This window comes from Gavia stellata, chromosome Z (assembly GCF_030936135.1).
Source record: "Gavia stellata isolate bGavSte3 chromosome Z, bGavSte3.hap2, whole genome shotgun sequence".
Lineage (NCBI taxonomy): Eukaryota > Metazoa > Chordata > Aves > Gaviiformes > Gaviidae > Gavia > Gavia stellata.
In genome coordinates this window covers 16,516,747-16,537,692 of record NC_082637.1, presented here as the reverse complement: position 1 = coordinate 16,537,692, position 20,946 = coordinate 16,516,747, and the positions used below count along the sequence as shown (strand labels likewise).

At 38.0% G+C, this 20,946-nt stretch overlaps 1 protein-coding gene across 1 annotated transcript in view; it reads left to right on the top strand.

The window, feature by feature from the left end:
* Positions 1-20,946, top strand: part of OXCT1 (3-oxoacid CoA-transferase 1) — an 84,339-nt gene that overhangs the window by 35,870 nt on the left and 27,523 nt on the right. Inside the window, exons 8-13 of the mRNA XM_059833338.1 lie at positions 6,107-6,214; positions 8,855-8,966; positions 9,453-9,547; positions 10,197-10,245; positions 13,581-13,653; positions 14,420-14,495. Coding sequence (XP_059689321.1) covers positions 6,107-6,214; positions 8,855-8,966; positions 9,453-9,547; positions 10,197-10,245; positions 13,581-13,653; positions 14,420-14,495 — 513 coding nt within the window. The remainder of the gene's footprint in view (positions 1-6,106; positions 6,215-8,854; positions 8,967-9,452; positions 9,548-10,196; positions 10,246-13,580; positions 13,654-14,419; positions 14,496-20,946) is intronic.

Sequence of the window (20,946 nt, the reverse complement as noted above, 5' to 3'; positions counted from 1 at the left end):
ATAGACCTACTTGTGCAAATCATCAAACAAGCAATTCCATCAATTTAATGGAGTAACTTTAGTACCCAATAATAGTTAGCAGACTTTGCTTTTTTCTTCGTTACCTACTTTGCAAACATCTTGAGGAAAAACCTGCAAGTTTCAGTTTACACTTAGAGAATACATTTTTTACAGTACATATTTATAAGCATGGTTGGTAGCAGGCATTTATTGTTGAAGTGGATACTCTTTTATAAAATCACTTCTATTGTGATTTAAGTGAGTCTGCCTAAGCGAGTTTTTATTTTGGGTAAAATGGCCCAGTTATAAGAAAAAAAAAGTGAAAATATATTGTTTTGAAATATTATTTTCTTAGTATTATTTCTTTGGGAAATTTCAGTATCTTCTGACTTTGAACACGTTCTTGAAACTTAAGAATATCATGTATCCTGGCTGTGCTAAAATGTGACTAGCTTAAAAATTTCTGAAGTGTAGTTCTGTGTATATGGTAGAACTTTTTCACAGGCTGGTGGTTAAATTTTTCATAGTCTTTCATGCATGCACACGGCTTTACATATAGATAGCTTTTGCAGCTAAATCAAGTATGCTTCCTCTTTTCTTTGTGGTTGTTGTCCCAGAACTGCTATGCGTGAGTACCTAGAGCAGGTAATTTAGTGCAGTCTGTATTCTTCTTTGCTGCCAGGAGTACAGCATGGAGGAAGAGGTTAAACGCATGGAACGGAAAGGGGCGTTGGAGGAAAGAGGCAGCAGGTGCAGAGAAGTGTGAGAGAAGAGATTAAGCCTGAGGCAACTAGAAGTGGAGGTAATTGAGGAGATTTAGAACACAGAAAACAAAGGTGAAATGAGTATAATCTAGCAGGGGCTCCTAATTTATGAGTATCTGTAGCCACAGGATGAAAAACCTGGAGACAAACCTAGGAGATTTATGTCAGTTTTGCTTCCCTAATGATCAGATATGACATACTGGCAAGACACCTCACTGTTTTTCTCTGTGGTATTCACAGAGGATAACAGTCTACTAGAAACCGTGAAAAAGTATAAAAGTACATAGGATCTTCATTGGTATGGAACAGGGAAATAAAGAACAGCTGCGTGCTATTCCTGTATTGCAAAGAGAATGAAGCACACAGTGAAATTACAAGAGATAATAAGAAATGTTTTTCATACTAGTTAAATTGTAGAAATGAGATGATAGTCTTTCAGGTTCCAGGAAAACTATTAGACAAGTTCATGGTCCATTAGAAGATATGAAACAACGTGGTCTATGTCCAACCTCTGACTGAGGATGTCCTTAAACTGCACGTTGCTAGAAGCTGGGAGGTTATAACCAGAAGTACCACGCTGTCTTTTAAGCTCCTATTCTTTGCCAAGAAGGGTTAGTGGACTAAATGCACCTTCCGTGTGACCCAGATGAGTCTCATTAGGCTAAGGGTTCCCTAATAAATCTGAATTTTACAGATTTTTACTGTTCCCCTGCCCCTCAGTACATTCATGAAGACATTTATTCCAAGTCTGATGTGAGCATAACAGTGATCATTGACCAAGATGTGCCTTTATCAGACTACTTGGGAGTTGCTTGCTTGGCAGGAGTAGAAATTTCATGGTCTGGCTGATCTTAGAGTCAGAGAACAACAAAACTGAACTCAGAAGATCCTTTGTTTCATCTCCGTGCATGCAGGCAGAACTGCTTTGCTCTTTCCTGTAGCCCAATAAGTTTGTATAGTCTGTTCTTGATTTCCAGTTTTCAGACCTGTTTTCAGAGTTTATTCCACTGTTTCACAATATGAAAGCTTCTTGTGAAATTCAGTCTAAACAACTAAAATTAAGAATTACTTTTTTTTCTTGTTTGTCATTAGCCACGGGGAATGGTTGATCACAGTTTCTGTGATCTTCAGTGAACCAGACACATACAATTTTTCCTCATAGCCCTTATTGTGGTTTTTTAATTTTAACTTCTTATGATTTTATAAATGTTACAATGAATTTTGCAGTGACATCCTGACTCTTCCAGTAGTGAACGGATGAGTTCTCTCTAACGAGTTTGTCATGAGCATCTAAGGGGCTAAATGTGATTTCATTCTTCTCTTGTTTTAGACATTTGACCAGCTATAATGTTTTATTCTACTTATGTTCTTCTGGGTTTTTTTATTAATTCAGTTTGAAGAACTGAAGTATACTACGGTAATTAAGATAGTGATAGAGAGATTTAATAAAGCCAGTGTAAAAATAAGCTACTTAAAAATACATAGGTTTTGTTAAGCGCTCTCTCTCCCCCAGTCTCTTTCTCTCTCTCACCCACCCACCCACCCACGTTTTCGATTTTTTTCCCCGTAATAAGGAATTATATTGTCATTTCTGGTTATAGCTTAGTTTTATGAAAACTGAGATTTAAAACTAAAACAGCTGAAAACATTTCATGTATCATAAAGGACCTAATTAGGCTGCAGAAATAGGTTAAAAGGTACATACTCATAGGAGGGGCCTTCTTATTTTTGAGTGTTTTGGCATGAATAGTTGTGTCATTGTAATTTTCTTGCCAGTTTTTGGTCAAGAACTGGGGTTCTTTATGTTTCTTACTGGAAGTCCATAACCTTTGATGTTCCCTTTCTCTCTCTGGAAGCCTTCAGAAATTCTGAGATAAAACTGCAGAAGAGTTGCTGAATTTTCATTAGCAAAAATAAATCAAACTACTTCAAAAAGGGAAAAGCAGATGTAAATTACAGAAGGAAGGGTTATTGTGAAACAAATGACCATTGATTCTATGAGTGCTGATACCAAAAGGCATGGCAGAAGGCTCTTGTGAATCATACCGGAGAACAGCTTTTATGTTCTGGGTGTACTTGCAGATACACCAGTATTCAGAAATGACTGAATTTATTCATTCTGCTCCCATTGTCAGCAGTCGGATAAGATTTGCAAGAACATTTATATCCAGGAAGAAAACCAATACTGTGAAACTTGAAACAGTGAAAGGATTTTTGAATCACCCATCAGAGCCTTCCCAGAAGGGGGAGCTCAGCCTATATGTCTCTTGAAGTTACTCTTTAGCTTTACCTGTGTAGCAAAGATGTAAACATTTTCTATCTTCTAGCACGTTGATGAAGTTAAGATTTAAAATGAACACATGTGATCAAGGCAATCTAAATGGTATCAGAGTATTTCGATTTGCTAATTTAAAAAAGTGCAGGAGGTGGTCTGCCCTGATTAGTTCCCTCTTTATGCTTTGCCAGACTGTGTCTCTTGGGTGGGATGCCAAGATTTTTTATATTTACAGGGATTCTTCTCTACATGACAAAATAAAGCCTGAGGCAAGGTAAGTAGAGAGAAGAAAGAAGAGAAGGATAAATAAGATGGAGAGCAGAACAGGAAGAAAACTCACACACATCCTTTTAATTATTAACATGAAGGCTCTCCTGCATGTGTCATTGAGGCTTAGGCTGTGGATGTGTTACAGAAAAGACTCATAAAGGAGTAGGAAACCTGAAAGGGAAGTGAATATGCCCAGCTATGGAACTATTTATTTTTGCATTATCATCCTTACCTAGAAAGATGCTGGGATGATGTCTTGCAGTGGTCACAGAAAGTTAAGTTTCTGATTCCCATAGCCATCAGATTTCTCAGTTTCACTTTCGCTGGCACAGAATTAGCTGTGGTAGCGGTGCTGGCAATCCTGATGGAGGCTGCTGGCAGCGCATCTACAGTGTCTCAGCTGGAGTATCATCTAGTTCCCTGTGAGCAGAGCTGGGAGAGAGAGTTGGAGCAATCAGATGACATTTGTACTTCCCTTGTGGGGTCTCTTTCTTTTTCATATAAACATACTGATTAATTTCACTTTCAGAACTGGATGATATGTATTCTCGCAGACATTACATGCAAATTTTTAATCCCTTTTCAAAATTCCATTTTATTGCTATATGGATATTTTGACATACTTAATTTTAATTACATTTGATGCTTGTTTCACATAATGGTAGAACATGGAAATTGTGAAACACCAGTAAGAATAGTGGGAGGCTGCCTGTGAACACAAAGGTGTTCCAGTCTGCAGGGATCCTTAGGCTCATCTGAAATCCCTAGGACAAAATACCGTTTGTGTTATGTTCAGTTAGGATAATATATGGAAATAATAAATAATTATGTTGATCATTCTTGTGAGGAAAAGCTATTATGCTGACTGCTGTTTCCAGAGAGACAAAATACTAACCAATTAAGGGAATGGGGTGACTAATAACAAAATCCAGCAATTTATTGTTGGATAAATTATTTGTTCTGTGTATTCTATGGGGGGAGAGATGCAGTGTGTCAAGTTTTCTGACAGCATAATTCTGTTGAAGTTGGTTGAACTGTGCTAGCAAGGATTTTGGTTTTATAATCTCAGCTACTGCAGCACATAAACGTTGTTCTTCTATGAGAAAGTTTAAATCAATCACAATTAGTATTCCCCAGGCCTAATTTTCCACCTGATGAGTGAAGACAAATTTAATTAGAAAAGGTGAATTTGGGAATTCTGCTGGTAGCAGATCATCTGCTTGCGTATGGCTTCATTGAAAAGTCTTGTCTCCTGCTTCTCCTCCCTTTTGAGCATGTTCTGAGAGTAGTCACTTGTGCTTCGGCTGTGTGCTTCAGGATTTTTTCGTTTTACCCTGTGTTTGACTTGGTCTCCATATTAATTTTAAAATTCATGTATAAAATAATAAACTTTAAGTGAGATAGGGCATGGATGTGATTGCACTGTTTTTTCATGAATAAAGTAGTCTGAATTTTTGAAATACTGATTTGATTGTCTCTCCTTCTCTTGTGGATAAGGACTTCCTGTTTGTGTGATTCTGCTCTCCATTGAGCACTGAGGTTGCTGCCAACTGTTGCTGTTACTGCCTCTTCCTTACCACCTTTGCCTTACAGACTTCACAACTTGTCTCTTCCTGTCTGTTTAACCCAGGGCTTTTTTAGGGACCATCTGAAACTGATCCTGTGGTCTTTAGTTTGTTAATTTTTCCTCTTCCTCTGCTGCTTTTAGGGTGGATTTGTTTATTTGTTTATTGTCACACTGCAAGGCACAGTAGGAAGGTAATTGTCTATCAGATGTACTATAGATTTTATTATTGATCACATTGTGCAGTAGCAGTAGGATGTCAAATTGAATTTTAAGCTCTTTAATGTTGCTTCACTGGTGATGGCTGCTAAGTGATGTACCCCTACTGATATAACTTCGGACATTCCTGAAAGTTTAACTAGTTCCTGGTAATAAAGCAGTTTGGAAACTTACTTAATTTCTTTTTGAGTAGATTGTTTCAGCTGTTACCTTTGCTTTAATATTATACATTTTCTCTGTGGTCGGATGCAGGTACAGCCCTAACAGTAGCATGTGTTTTGTGGCAGAGTGAGATGTGCTCTCTGCACCTGAGACTTGGCCAGGGAAAGCACCACACTTGGCTGAGGGTCTGTGCTGCAGGCATCTGGCCATAGTGGGGTTTCCAGGCAGACCACCCTGAACTCAGATGTAGAAGGAAGGAAGGAAAAACCTGTGGTCTGTGGTGCTCCAAATAGGTGACATTCCAAATGAACTATGTGTGGATCAGTGCCATTTTGTGCTGAATCTCTTTTTCACTAACTGTAGAAACTTCTAGATCTTCACATCTTTCTTGCAGTCAATTATTACAGTTCAAATGTTTTCAATTTTATTTTTGGGTACACTATGGAGAAACTTCAAGCCAGCTTCTGTGTTTGTATCCTTAAAATCCATGCTTCTGCTTTGTACTTCGATATTTTGTTACCAGCATATTGTTTCCTTCTGTTTGGATGGAAATTATTTGTAGGTACAAGCAACTCTGATGTAACTGTACATGGTATATTTCTTCAAGGTGGTCATACAAACTGGGCTGTTAAAACATAAACTACTTTTTGAATTTGTATGTAGAAATATCCTTTGAAAGAAAAGATAAGCATCTAAAACAGCCTGGTCTAAAGGGTATAACTATTTTGTCCTACTCCTTAGTTTTCTTGATTTAATCCACTGTATATTTAATATTTGAAACTTCATTGCTAATAAAATCTCTCATTGAATACTTTTTTCTAAATATTTTCACTTTCGTTTTTCTCTCTGTAGGTGGAAGAAATTGTTGATATAGGAGCATTTGCCCCAGAAGACATTCATGTTCCCAAAATCTATGTTGATCGTCTGATACAAGGAGAGAAGTTTGAGAAGAGGATTGAAGTAAGTAGCTGGGCTTCTTGGTCACAACATATTTCAGCTTGGGGTGTATTTTAGAATTTACAGGGTTTTTACTCTAGCCACCAAGTCTTAGCACTGTGTGACAACGACCTGCCAAGTTTTGCTAAGTACTGGAGCTTAGGTAAGTACTTAGGTAATTAGTAGTTAGGTGGGGGCCTGAGAATTGAACCTTGTTTCTTACCTCAGATTCTCTGGTTCAGTCCTGGGTGGCTTTAATGCAGTTGAAAATTTGATGGTAAATGCCACTTCATTCTCCTTCCTTCTCCCAGTTCACCTTCTGTAGACAGAGCAAGGGGAACACCTAGACTAAGAGCTGACTGTGACAACTAGAGTCTTTCTTTTCTACTGGAGGGCTTTTGACATGGGCACGTAGAGCCAGTCTCAGCCCCTTTTGTGCCATGTATTGAATTACCTTACATTGCAAAGGTCCTGGAACCCTTCTTTCCTTTTCTTTAATCAGGAACTTTTTTAGCCAGTGGCATTTCTGGTCTGAATAAAAGATGTCAATAGCTATTAAAAATTGCAGCAATAATATTCCGTCACTGAACACATCCAAGAAAATGATGATTATGTAATTGTTCTTCTTTGTTTCTGTGGCTTTGCCCCATTCAAGCTATGTCCCTATATTCATTTTGGTGATGTGACAATGCTCTTAGAGTGCAATTGAAAATTCTGTGCTTCTCTGGTGTCTCCATACTCTGGAGGTGGGAATTACTCAAAATGTCATCAGAAGAGCTAGTGGAGGGGGAGATATATGACACAAGGAGAAAAGCATCTTGGGAAAAAAAGTGCAGAAAGAAAATGCAATAATTAAACTTTTACTATTAAAATCAAGTCACAAAGGCCTAGAAAGTCCTACAAGGCCTTTTCTCTGAGTAAACTCTTTTATGAATATTAAGGTTAAAAAGCGCTTTTTTCCCCTTCCATCTGTTCATTCTGCAAAAGCGTATTGCATGTTGTTGAGTATTTGGCTGAAAACAGATGTGTCAAACTGTTTCTATTTTTTTTTTTTCCCTCCTTTTTTCTTTCTCTGGGCATGTTGTGTAAGACTGCCGTTAATGGCCTGTATCCTTCTTCTGAATGGATGCGATATCCCACAGAAAAGCTTTTACCTTTCATGAGAGAAATCCATTTTGCATTTATTAAACTGCTGTTCTTATTACAGTTTGGCAGTGGATGAAGAGTGACTCTCTGTCCAGGGAAGACCTTTATACAAACACCTGATTTTCTTTGGCTTGGCTGCATAAGTGAATACACCTACCTAGTTGACTGCCCCCTTTCCTATAGGCTTAAAAAAACAAAGGAAGTGAGAGGGGAAAAAAACCTACTATAAACTGCACAGCAAAGTTCTAACAGATGATAATTTTGTTTGTGTAATTTTGTAATTCTGGCAGTGGCGCCCCTTATTAATAGAAGGATAGGAAGGAAATAGCTGATTTATTTATTCTTCCATAGAAGATTGTATATGAAGGAAGTGGCTGTACATATGAAAGCACTGAGTATGCTAAGTGGTAAGAGGAGAGATGAGGAATAAAGAGAATAAAGAGAAGCTAGTCGGTCATCATTCTTACTGGCTTTAAATAGCAGTTCCTGCCTAATTTGGCTCAGACGTGGTCCCTCTAGTGCAAGTTATACTTTCTATCCAATCTTCTCTTTGCTGCAGAGAAACCCTCTGTGATTGTTCTTACTTTTTCCATAATTTGCAAGTGAAGTAATTCTAGGGAAAATAGCCAAGGCATAAAAAGAAAGTTGCTGGGAAATTCAAGAGGATTGATGCTGACTGTTTCTGACTGCCTAAGAGGAAAGAGACTTCCGACACAGGGAAAAAAGGCACTGCAGAAATTCTTTTGTGGTGATGAAAAGGAACAGAGGATAATTTTGCCTGATGTGTTCATTATGGCCTGAAGTAGGAGAAGATATGAAGAGATATGGGGGTGCAGGTCATGATGTTGCCAGAGCAGTTTTACATGCATGGGAGAGATGCGCAAAGAACATAATCTATGCAAATAATAATTTACAAACTTCTTGAATGTCATGGCATTTTCACCTATTTGTGATTTAGAAAGCATCAACTTAAGGCCAGGAAATCTCAGGAAACAACTTCAGGCAGATTTGTGCAAGATTATGCAGTTATGTTTGAAAACTTAGTTGCTTAGCTCCCAGTATCTTTAGATGACTGGCATTTGTCTGTCTCATGCATATAAATCTAGCATAGCACCACTGAATTGAATGAATGCAGAAAGAGAGCAATATTTGTATTTTAGGCTGACATTTTACAAATCTATTTAGATATCTCTGGGGTAATGAATCTCAGACTTGCTAGCATTTGCACTAATGCTTGGTGCTTTCTTAACCAGTTGTCTGTGATCACATGCTCTCTCAGCCTTGGCAATACAGACAAAGAAATAACATTTTGCTCTAAGGCTATCATTGGGGATATTTGATGACTCCACTGGCTTAGATGAGCTTATCTGATAGAATAAAAGGTCGGTTTTTGTAGAAGATGGATAAGTAACATTATTGTTAGACCAAGTATCTCAGTACAATCACAAATCAGGCTTTTGTGTCTTAAGAAGCAAGAATCTGGATTCTAATCTTTACTTACGATTACTTCTTTTGCAGCGTTTATCAATCCGAAAGCCTGAAGACTCAAAAGCCAAACAAAAACAGGGAGACAATGTGAGGGAGAGGATCATCAGACGGGCTGCTTTAGAGTTTGAGGATGGCATGTATGGTATCCTTCAGCTGTGCTATAGGTTAAAGTGACTACTCACTAGAATAACAACTACAGCTGTTTTAAGACAGGTTAATTAACATGCTCATTGTCTTTCCCAGAGCCTGGGATTCTCTCGTTTTATTAACATTGTATTGAAATAGATGCAATGTTAAGACATAGGTTATCTGGTATTTTTATCCAGGCATATCTGGAGTGTTTGTTAGCAGCTGCATGTTTTGCAAGAATTTATTGTAAAAGTTATGTATGTTGCAAATAAGGCTTACTTGCACTGTGGGGTTTTTATCATGTAAAGCATTTGACAGAATGCAATTAGACAGTCCAAATGGTAAAATAATACATGACAAATATGAGGCGTCTAACTAAAAATGAAAGTGTTTGTGAAGAGAACAGTTCTAATCTAATCATGGTACAATGATAACTTCTTTTAATTTACTAGTTTGCAGTAAGTGTGTTCCTGTTTGTGCCTTAACCAATTCTCTTCAGCTAATCTGGGTATTGGAATCCCACTGTTGGCCAGTAACTTCATCAGTCCAGATATAACTGTTCACTTACAGAGTGAAAATGGAGTCCTGGGTTTGGTAAGAATGTATCTTGGTCACTTACTGCAGTGTACTTAGGTTGCAGTGGCTGGGTTCTATTCCCTGCCCACCACCAACTTGATTATAATTTTACTAAAAATCATATTCATAAAAGTATCATTGTGGTGCAGGGATGTTTATAAGGAAATGTTCATTTTGGGATTATAGTGCTACTTTGCTAAGTATGTTCTTAAGTACATGTTTTGCTGGGAGGAGTCAGAACCTTCACTAGTTTGCAAGACCAAGCCTTGTAAGCCTTATCAAACATAATTTTAAATAAAACCTGAAGTGAGTATTATTTTCCCTGTTGTATGGCTTTATGAAGTTGCACCTACATACCTTTTTCTGAAAAATGTCTGTCACTTTGGTTAAAAACAAAAAACCCAAAAACGGAAACCAAACAAACCTCCCACTTTGTGGTTATTAAGTAATTCTAACAGCCTCTAACAATGTATCCATCAGTCCTGGTATGTTAGTTGATGTAAATTGTGCTTGTATCCTCAGGGATGTTGTTCTGCTAAAGGTAAAAAAAATGCATGTCTGTGAGGATCTGTTTTCAGTAATAAGCATCAGAAATAATAAAGCAGTTATGAATTGTATCTCAAAGGTATTTTAATATAAAGCTGACATATGTCTGTGTTGTTGTCAGGGTCCTTATCCACTTGAAAATGAAGTAGATCCAGACCTGATTAATGCAGGTAAAATCTTTTAAAGAAATTTAATTTATGGAAAATGTTTATTCAGTGTTAATCTAAACATTTTCTTTTGATTCAGCATTTGAACCCAGACTCCTGCTTTATTTACTTACAAATATTAATGTATTTGTCTTCTTTTAAGTGAAGGTTCATTTTGATCAATGGAGATGTTTAATATTCTAGTTAGAGAGCTTATACTTTGATGTATTGTAGTAGCTACTGAAGGAAGCTCTCTTCCAGGCCAGGCAGTAAAGTGTCGAATCTTCCTTTTCAGAAGTGAGATTGTTTTGTGAAGCCTATATATGAATATGGATTTGTTTACCTGCTACTTCTCACCTCGTGTCTTCTAGAAAATTTATGCTTAGGACATGTTTTAGACGTACTGTGTATAATCTCCTGGTTTATTCCTGGCTAGTGAGTTGCCATGAATGCAACTCATATGCACCTGGGGAGGGAGCAGTAGCCAGGGCAGGGGGAAAGAGCTCTCCAAACAGGACCTGGCACGCTGGAGGGCTCTGCTGCCCATGGCTGCTTTTGCCACTTTAGCAGGGAGTGATGCCAGTCCTCACATACTGTTTTTGCCTAACTGATTTGCGGCATTTCACCTCAGAAGCAGCCATGCAATATAAAAACTTATGCATTTTATGGTTTTGTTTCTTTGTCTGATTTCTGTTTCCTTCAAGGAAAGTTGCGTCTGTCTGTTCTCTGTTTCCACGTGAAATTACACCTATATATTGTGTTGTGACAAACAGAAGTAGGCCTTGGCACCTTATAAATTCTCATTTGTGTTAATGGTATAGGATATAGACCCATAGCTGATATATAAGATTTGTTTTTTCGTATGGAAAACCTATGCATTTTGTATTTTTTATTTATGTATACATACATACATACACATACATGTATGGGTGTGTACGTATGTATCTATATAGTCAGTACCTTTCTGAGCAGCTGTTAGCAAGTACAGCTGAACTCTGAAAAGTCAAAGGAGATAAAGCACTGACACCAAACAAGCTTTTCCTTTAATATCAGGGTGCAGTCCAGCAATTACTCACTGATTTGAAACATTTGCTACCTGGCTTAACAGATACCATTATCACACTGCTATGTTATTGCCCCTGTTTCAGTATTATGTTTTAAATAAGGGATTATTTAAGGCCATCTCCATCTTCTGATTTGAAATAAAAAGTTGAAATTATTAAGGAATTGAGTCCAGCGTTTTACCAGTAGCTAGATAACTGTTGTGATACACTGTATGAAGGAAAACATCAGAGGCACATGAGAGCTGTGTTAATGCTTGAACTGAAATTGAGGTGTTTTTTTAAAAAAAAAATACTGAAGGTGTCACTGAAAGGAAAAAAATATTTAGAATAAAAAACATTTACTATAAAAGGTGAAATTATATGCACGCACATTAGAACTTAAGTTCTAATATGGGTGCATTAGAAATGAATACGTTAACAAAGTGACAATGGAAAAAAAATCCAAGAACTTAATAAATACTCTGAAAAATTCTTGTGCTTTTATACAGATGTCAAGATTATCTTGAACTGTTATTTATGGTTGATAAGTATTTTTGAAGAGGTAATCTTGCAGGAGTGATGCTAATATAAGAGGTCAGAATGCAACGTGGAAATCAGATTATTCTAGTATTCAGTGTTAAGCACCTTCACATCTTCCTCTGAAGCTGCAGTAGACTGGACACAGGATAGGTGAACCTCAGCTCTACTACCAAAATTATTATTGTTATCATTGCTGAAACATTCAGAAGCTGCTTAATCCCACTGGCACTTAGTTGAATTAAGACCATTCTAGGTGCTTTCCAGCCAAATTTATAAAACCATGTGAGGAAAACAGAAGCTAAATGGCAAAGGAATAGCATATAATTCTGTTCGCATTCATCAACTGGAATGGTCCAGTATCAGCCCTCAAAGTTCACATTTTCAGAAGGTACTCCTGGTTTGGGCTTTTGCCAAATTTTTATTTGTAAATGTAATTGTATTTCTCTGAAATATGCATGGTTTTTTTGTTTGTCCCATTTTCTGAATGTCTCACATGCAGTTTATCTTCACTGTAATTGAAAGGCAGACTTCTGTCTTACAGCAGAAATATTTACGAGTACTGACTTCCTGAGAGCATTTTCAAGAAGTGGGTAATACGGTGCTCTTTTTACATTATTCTGTGGTCCTCAGCCTGTGTTTCTTTCTTTTCAGCGTTGCCTTAGCTTGTCACTTTATCCTGGGGTTCTCGCTCCATGTTGCTGCTTGCAGGCCATGTTGTCTCTCCCAGTAGCTTGGGTGGGTGCCTGGTAGGAAAAGACAATTCAGGCAGTCTCAGCAGGTGTGGATGTTAGCATGATGAATTCTTGTGATCTGACTGCAAGACCACTTGTATGACCTTAATTCTATACTATTTTGTGTGTCAAAATTGAATTTCCATACAATGTCTTGGCATATAATATACACCAAGTGAACTCAGTAAATTAAAGCAGGTAACATATGTCTCTATTTTAACTTTTCTACAGTGTTTCCTTACCTTTTCCCATCCTCTTAGTTAATGTCATTGTCTCTTTTTCCCTGTTTTCTGGAAACTGTTTAATGATGTGTCATTTGTCTTCTTTGTTGTTACACTAACTTTTTCTTCACAATGTCACCTGCTGCTAAAGTCTTTTGGGTTTTTTTCTCTCAAGATTCCCATGCTTGGTTTATAATTTCACCTTCAGCACTCTGTACACATGGTTGTTGCTTAGACTGATTCAAAGTGCTGGCAGGAGAGGAAAGAGAGGGCTCTGGGCAGAGTCAAAATAAGGCATTTCCATGTATGCTGCATTGCTTGACTCAAGCACACTGCAGAGAACAGTACAGCACACAGAAGCACATTTTCTCGTGCGCTGTAACAAAGCAAGAGTAGACTAGGTCTGTCATTTATTTTTCTGTATTCTACATCATTGTTACTCTAGACTGTTCGATCTGGTCCGCTCACTCTTCCTTGCAACCTCCCTGTTTCCTGAAGATGCTCTTTCTCTGTTTCAAAAGAGAGTTACCTCTCACTTTTTCTGTGGATAGAGCAGAAAGGTGAAGTCCACAGAGATTCTTAGCCTCCGGTATCAGTGATGTCTTGCCTGGAACTGCTGGTGGTCAAAGAATGGGCAATCCTATCATTAAAAAATGTAACAAACTGCTTCACAATTCATTATGATTGATTGGGTGTAATCAGATCAATGGTTGTACAGAATCCAAAGGCGTTTGATAAAAAATCCGTATTTCTTGGTTAATAGCTGTGACTTCATTTGTCAAAGAGACAAAATACGTACATACTATGGCTTATTTCTTTTACAGGTAAGGAGACAGTCACTGTTCTTCCAGGTTCTTCCTATTTCTCCAGTGATGAATCATTTGCAATGATAAGAGGGTACGTAATACACAAACCCTGATCTTTTGAAACATGAAAAGAATAAACTGAGTCAGTGACTGAACTCATTAGTAATTCTTTGAAATGTGGTTACCATTAAACAACCTGTAAAATGATAATGGACTTAATCAGGGATGGTTTACAGAGGATTAGGTCTAGCTATTGGAAATAGAAAGCCACTGTAACTAATAGATACCATAGTGATGTTGGTGTCTACCACCACCTGGCCATATATAAACACATTTATAACTATGTTTTAACAACTACTTTTTGGTCATTTCCAAGTATCTAATCTGTACTTGCACTCTGTATATTCCTTGCTCAGCTTGCAACTTTGATCCTCATTCCACCTCCCTAATGGAAATTCACCGTCTGCACCTGTTTTTTGTTTGTTTTTCGGGAAGGAGGTTGGATGCAAACAAACACTAAATCCTAATGGCTCTGAAAAGATAATGAGTGCATGTAAATATGTGAAGGAGTGCACTTAGAAGTATGAGTTCAGAGCTAATTGACTGTGCATGGAATTAACCGAAACCAGGCAAAAGTAATAACATTTTTGAGGCTCAGTAGGCATACAGAAAAATTTGCATCAGCAATACATCTAGAGTGGAAAAAAACCCAACTACATGAGTGACAAAATGGTTGCTACCTCTGTGGTATGCCACCGTTTTTATACTGGTGTAATGAGAATGTGAACAAAAGCTGGTTAAGATTTGTGGGCTGTTACTTGAACACGATATGCTAATTACACACTTTCTGTTGCCAGAGGCCATGTTGATTTGACAATGCTTGGAGCTATGCAGGTGTCTAAGTATGGTGACCTGGCCAACTGGATGATTCCTGTAAGTAGGTGTTTGTACTACTGTAGGTGCACTATATCTGTGATAATATACATGTAGCTGAGGGTCAGGCAAAGGAGAAAAGTGCTGAAGCAGAATGGGGGTTGTGAAGCTCACAGCATTAAAATAGAGGATATATGCATCTTTAAGGTTAACAGGTTTTCTTGTGGACTGCTGGCGCCAAGCAATGAATTATTAGGAGTCAGCCCTCTAAAATTATGCTTGTGCTAAGCATTGTGAAAAGCTAAACATGATTTATGTAAGCCTTTTTTCTTCCTCTTGGGTCTATGCCTTTCAAATGTCACATTTTTTTGCTGAGGACTGATGCTTTTTCTTGAGAGTGACAACTCTTGTATAGTTGTACCTGGAGCAAGAACTTGAAGAAGGGTGTAAAATAGCAGGTAGCTCATCATAAAATGATACAAAAAATGTCTGCATTATTTTTCTCAGTGTTCTTGTCAAAGGATCACAGCATTGCCATTTTGAATACATCTAGAAGGAAGCAGCACTATTGTATATACCTGAATAGTCCTACAGGTTTCAACCATAGAAATATAAGCTAATCCCAATATTGTTTAAGCAGCTGATGACATTAAGCCATTCTTTGAACACAGTTTATGTTTTAACATTAAACAACATACATATCTTTCACATGGTTTACAAGTTTGATATTTTCAATGGCTTTCAATATGGAACCTTCTGATACAGTTTCTATCGGAGATGTCTAGAGACAAATTTTCTTTTTAGCCTGGTTTAAGTTAATGAGGCATATTTTTATCTGTCTAAGCAGTGCTAAAGGTCTCAGGAAAGTCTTTCTTTGAAAACTGAAAGCTGGGTGGAGGAGGAAGAAAACCCAAATGATTGTCCTGTCTCTTGGAGAAGTGTTAGTTGAGCCCAGCGGTCTTTGTGACTTTTCCAGCAGGCCTGTGAGCACACAAGTCATGGAGCATTGGCTGGAGCATAAGCTGCTTTTAGCAAGAGGGGGCAGGGACAGGTTCTGTACAGGCAGACATAGGAGAAGGGGTTATCTGAAGGGCTATTCCAGGTGTCTGTGTGAGTGATTGTAGGGGATGTGAAGAGGTTATGGCTAGGTTGGAGTATGGCGCATAGGAGATAAATCCATAAGAAAACAGTCTTCCTTAGATGTTCTCACAGCACAACCTGGTTTTGTGGTCACACAACTGAGAACAGACGGACTAGTGCTGGCTAGATCTTTTCACACCCCACTGATAGAAGTGCTAGCTTTTTCAAGGCTCTTTTCTACTTGCAGTGTCATCCAGTTACTATTGTGAAAAATGGGATCGGAAAATTAATGCTGCTGTTAGTGCATCACTCTGGGATCCTATGTATGTTTCTCTATTGCTGTTTTATGTCTTTTGATAGAAGTCTGTGTTTTAAACATAATCTGATGGTCAGATATACTGTAGGAGTCCAAGTATGATGTGCATTAAGGTGATGCTGGTTAGCTTTGCATTGTTCAATTTGAATTTCTTTTTTTGTCTCAAGTTATAAGAACTTGTCAGTAGAATCCGAAATAATGAAACCAGCCTCTACAGAGGAACCCTCACACATTTTTAAATATAAGGGATAAATCAAATTACATTTTTAACCTTAGGTCTGCTGTTTGAGCCAAGGCAAAAGTATGATAGTGTAAGTTTTCAAGGAGTTGAAACCTTGGGTAACTAAAATTGGAGTTCATCTGATTTGTCCATAGCTCTGTATCTCAAAGATATGATAAATCACGCAAACTCTAATTATATATTTTAAATATCTAACTTTAAAAAACTTACATTTAGTAAACTGTATTTTTTTCAGATGATTGACGTAAATAAATGTAAGTAATCTACACTGTCAGTCCAGTACTGCAAGTATGTGTCACTGAGAAGCTGAGTGGGATATTTTTCCTTCATGTCAGTGTAAGAACTACTCTTTTACTGGATGAATTAGCTCTTGTTTTGTGAAAGCACTTCCTTCACATTAACTTCTGGTGGCTGTGATGTCTTATACAAGTAGAAATTACTTGCTTACATAGTGGCTTTTAAAAATGATTCTGAATTACCACATTCTCTGTCAAAATTCTGAAGATAGAGTAGAGAAAATATTGAAAGGTAAGTTGCTATAATATAAACTCCATTTTTTTTTTTGTAAATAGTATTTAGAGATTTTCTTATAGGCACAATTCAAGATGATTTTAATCTATACATCTATATAAGATGATTTTAATCTATACATCTGGAAGGCTGGATCGATGGGCCGAGGCCAATTGGATGAAGTTCAATAAGGCCAAGTGACGGGTCCTGCACTTTGGCCACAACAACCCCATGCAACGCTACAGGCTTGGGGATGAGTGGCTGGAAAGCTGCCCAGCAGAAAAGGACCTGGGGGTGTTGGTCGACAGCTGGCTGAAGATGAGCCAGCAGTGTGCCCAGGTGGCCAAGAAGGCCAACGGCATCCTGGCCTGTATCAGAAATAGTGTGGCCAGCAGGAGTAGGGAGGTGATCGTGCCCCTGTACTCGGCTCTGGTGAGGCCGCACCTCGAATCCTGTGTTCAGTTTTGGGCCCCTCACTACAAGAAGGACATTGAGGTGCTGGAGCGTGTCCAGAGAAGGGCGACGAAGCTGGTGAGGGGTCTGGAGCACAAGTCTTATGAGGAGCGGCTGAGGGAACTGGGGTTGTTCAGTCTGGGGAAGAGGAGGCTGAGGGGAGACCTTATCGCTCTCTAAAACTACCTGAAAGGGGGTTGCAGAGAGGTGGGTGTTGGTCTCTTCTCCCAAGTGAGTAGCGACAGGACAAGAGGAAATGGCCTCAAGTTGCGCCAGGGGAGATTCAGACTGGATATTAGGAGAAAGTTCTTTACTGAGAGAATGGTGAAACACTGGAACAGGCTCCCCAGGGAGGTAGTGGAGTCACCCTCCCTGGAGGTATTCAAGGAGCGTGTGGATATGGCATTGTGGGATGTGGCCTGATGGGCATGGTGCTGTGTGGTGTGGGTGGGTTGTTTTGGTGTGGGTTGTGGTGTGTTTCGTGGTTGGTTTTTTTTGTTTGTTTGTTTGTGTGTGGTTTTTTTTTTTTTTATGGTTGGAATTGATGATCTTACAGGTCTTTTCCAACCTTTGTGATTCTGTGATCTTTTTATTTCAATTGTCAGATAAATTCTAGGTTTTGTTTAGCTGGGTTGCCTTAGACTGACATTCTCTTTACACTTCTGCAAAATGAAAGTCACTATATAAATGTGTCCCTAGATTATCCTTTATACTCGAGATAACTTAACTCTTGAGATTTTCTTCCTTGACAATCCTTCGGTCCTGCAAAAGCAGTGTTGAATGTTCCTGCACCTGGTAAAGCTTTCTGTTTACTCAAGCTGTTTCTGAAAGGCCTGTTAGAAAGCAGAAGGGGGTGGGTTGAATTCTAGGTAGGAAGAAGTGCTTTGTTTGCTTTTTTGTTGCTTTTGTAAATTGAAGCGGCAAGAGCAGTATTCTTCAAAATACTCAAGTGAACAAGTAACAAATAAAGTTCCCTGCTCTAAATTATTCCCAGTAAACTAGCAAAAAAGCACCTCAAGTGATAGCTCACAAACCTGAAATGTTTGAAAAAAGGCACTCCTGAGTTGTCAGTGGATAGATTTTAATGCAAAAAATTCCAAGTAATTTCAACTTACTGTATTGGTATCTCAGGATATAAAATTTCATGCAGTTGCATCTGTGCTGAATCTAAAAGCTATTCACTAGAGTGTTCATTCTTGAAAAGCAATGTCATGAGCTGCAGCAATTTACCACTTGTTTTCTTGCTTGGTTTCATTTTACTTGGGGTAGGTTTTTTTGTTTTCTTTTTTTTTAAAAAGCCCATTGTGCTATATTTCCAGTTTGATTTTTATTTTTACCTTGACTCCCATTGGCTTTTCCTAGGGCTTTTCTGCTATGTTCCAAAGCTTTTTAGCAAGCAGTGTTTGGGGTTGTTATTCATTATAGTATTTGTAAATAGAGTTGCAGGGCTTTTTCTTTTTAAAGTAAAACTTGCAGTTAAAAATCAACATGTATTGCCATTTTCTCATGCCAACTTTTGTAGTTTTTCATAGTTCTGTCTTTTCTATGTTTGACAAAATTAGTCATGCTTAACAAGCATTTTCTAAACTTGATAAACTACATGTACTTGTATTTCATGCAACAAAGTATGTTTTGATGTTGTTTAAGTATTGAATCAAAAATTACTTTTTTGCTGAGGGGACATATATGGTTATCTTTAGAGAAGGAGAAAACTTTTGTTGTATTTAGGTAAACTTCAAAATCAAGATATTTTTTGCAGATATTTTCCCCAATATATTTAGTTGACTGTCCAGAGCTTGTTTGATTCCTGTTACCATCAGTTTCCAAAGATGGAGGCTCTCAGAATTATTTTTGTGGTATTTTCAACTTGCTAGTAACATCTGTGTTGAAGCAAAACATCTCACAGTCTAAATTGCTTCTAAAAACTCAACTTCAGCTTTTGTCCTAGACTTAGACTGAACAAAAGCACAGCATTCACAGACACTGCAGGCACAAATAATACAATACCATGCACTGCTTTCAGGAACTAAGTAATATTCACTTTTCCAGTAGCTTTGTGCACTTTTTACTTCCTTTCAGAATACTTTCTGCCATACAGAAGTTAAACTCATTTTTCTGATCATGATGTTGAAATTCTTTCACTGACAGTTTTTGTGATTTGTCTTTCAAGATCTGAACTATCAAAAGATGAAGCCAGCATTTTGCACTAATAAAACAGATTCATTTACAAACATATTTCTTGAAACATTGAAGCTTAGATTGTATTCTAAGTTTTTCTCAAAACTGTGCAGACTTACATATTCCTTGCTTCAGCGCTTTATGTTCTCTAGAAGATGCTGATTTTAATTTTGCATCCATATCAAGGGCATTATGCTCCATATCTGGAATTGCTTATTTTGCTTATGAAGATGCCTCTCCATTCTGTTCAGCCCCAAATTTGTGAATAACAGGTACGTTTTCAAACATAGGAAAGTATAAAATACAACTTTGGGTAGCTTTTATTTGTCTTTTTGTTACCTTTGAGGTGTACCTTTTTACTAGCACATACCACATGGGTTCCTGTGACTTTTTGCTATCCTCATTTGCCACTCTTACTAACCTCTGGCTCTCTGCAAATTTATTCTGCAGTAAGTTTTTATTTACTTGTAAGTAAATATGCCTGATGATACTCCATAAATCCAGCCAGGAGCCTTTCCAATTGGTTATCATTTCCCTTTGGTTGCGTTGTTTTGAGATCTGTTGGTCAGATGATTCTTAATCTGCTTTACTGATGTGTTATTACTATTCTACAGTACAGATTTTTAAAATGGGATTAACCAGCACATAGGCATTCAGAACTTCCTGCTTTTCTTATAAATAAGATGATATGTTATTGTCAGTTAAGTAGAATTATGAGTGAGATGCATCTTTTTTTAGTCACAAGATTTCTGTGGGGTGATACAAAGATCGACTTTGCTGAAAGCTCATAGTGTGAGGAAACTTTAAGCTGTATTTTATTGTAACATTTTTCACTTAGCTTTGCATTTAGGTTTGGTTTAAATATTTCTTATGTGCTGTAGATGTTGGGTTCTTGGGTTGATGGTATTCGCCATTATTTTGGAGGCAAGTAATAACTCTAAATTTTGTGTTTTGGAAGAAGTACCATCATGAAGCTATCCTTTCTGTCCCACAAGAGCTTGATAACACTTGAGCTTTAGTGCATGTATGTGTGTATTTACTTGCAGTTATTATTAGGAACTGAGCTGAGGAAGGCTCATTGCAATAATTACAGCTCTTTCTTTGCTCTTATCTTCTTATTTCTAATAAGAGGAGAGGAAACTCCCGTGAGTAAAGGAAGAAGAGGGTAAGAGTATTTTAAGCACATGCAGTAAACAATGCTGTTTGCTTAGGCAGAAGTTACTTCCAAAACACTGACATTTATCGGTAGTTTTATTCCGTTAAGCACTACTACTTAACGGCTTTTTGTATCCCTCCTTTTAATATTTCTCCAACTAAGAAGAGGGTTTCTAGGGAGGGGAAGGAGAAGGAGGTGGCAAATTTCTGAGGAGGCCCTGGGAACAGAGTGCAGCTGGGAGAAGGTGGCCAAGAGAGGAGGAAGAGAAACGCTGAGGGCATGGCCATGGAATAGAGCAGACAGACCAGAGCAGATGGGAGCCCACGGCTGCTGGGACCTGCTGGATGGAGCCATGTTTCACTTTGTGAGTGAAGGACACAGTATCTGACCTATCTGTGTCTCTCAAGCTACTGTCAGAAATTGCTGCTAGCAGGGCAGCTTCACTGCATCTACAGAGCAGCAGCACGAGCATGCACTGTCGCAGTGGTCCTGGCTCCTGTGCAGTTTAAATTGACTCACTTGGGATTTTAAAAGTTGTGGGATTGACTGCATATCTCCCTGCCTGTACTTGCTTTGT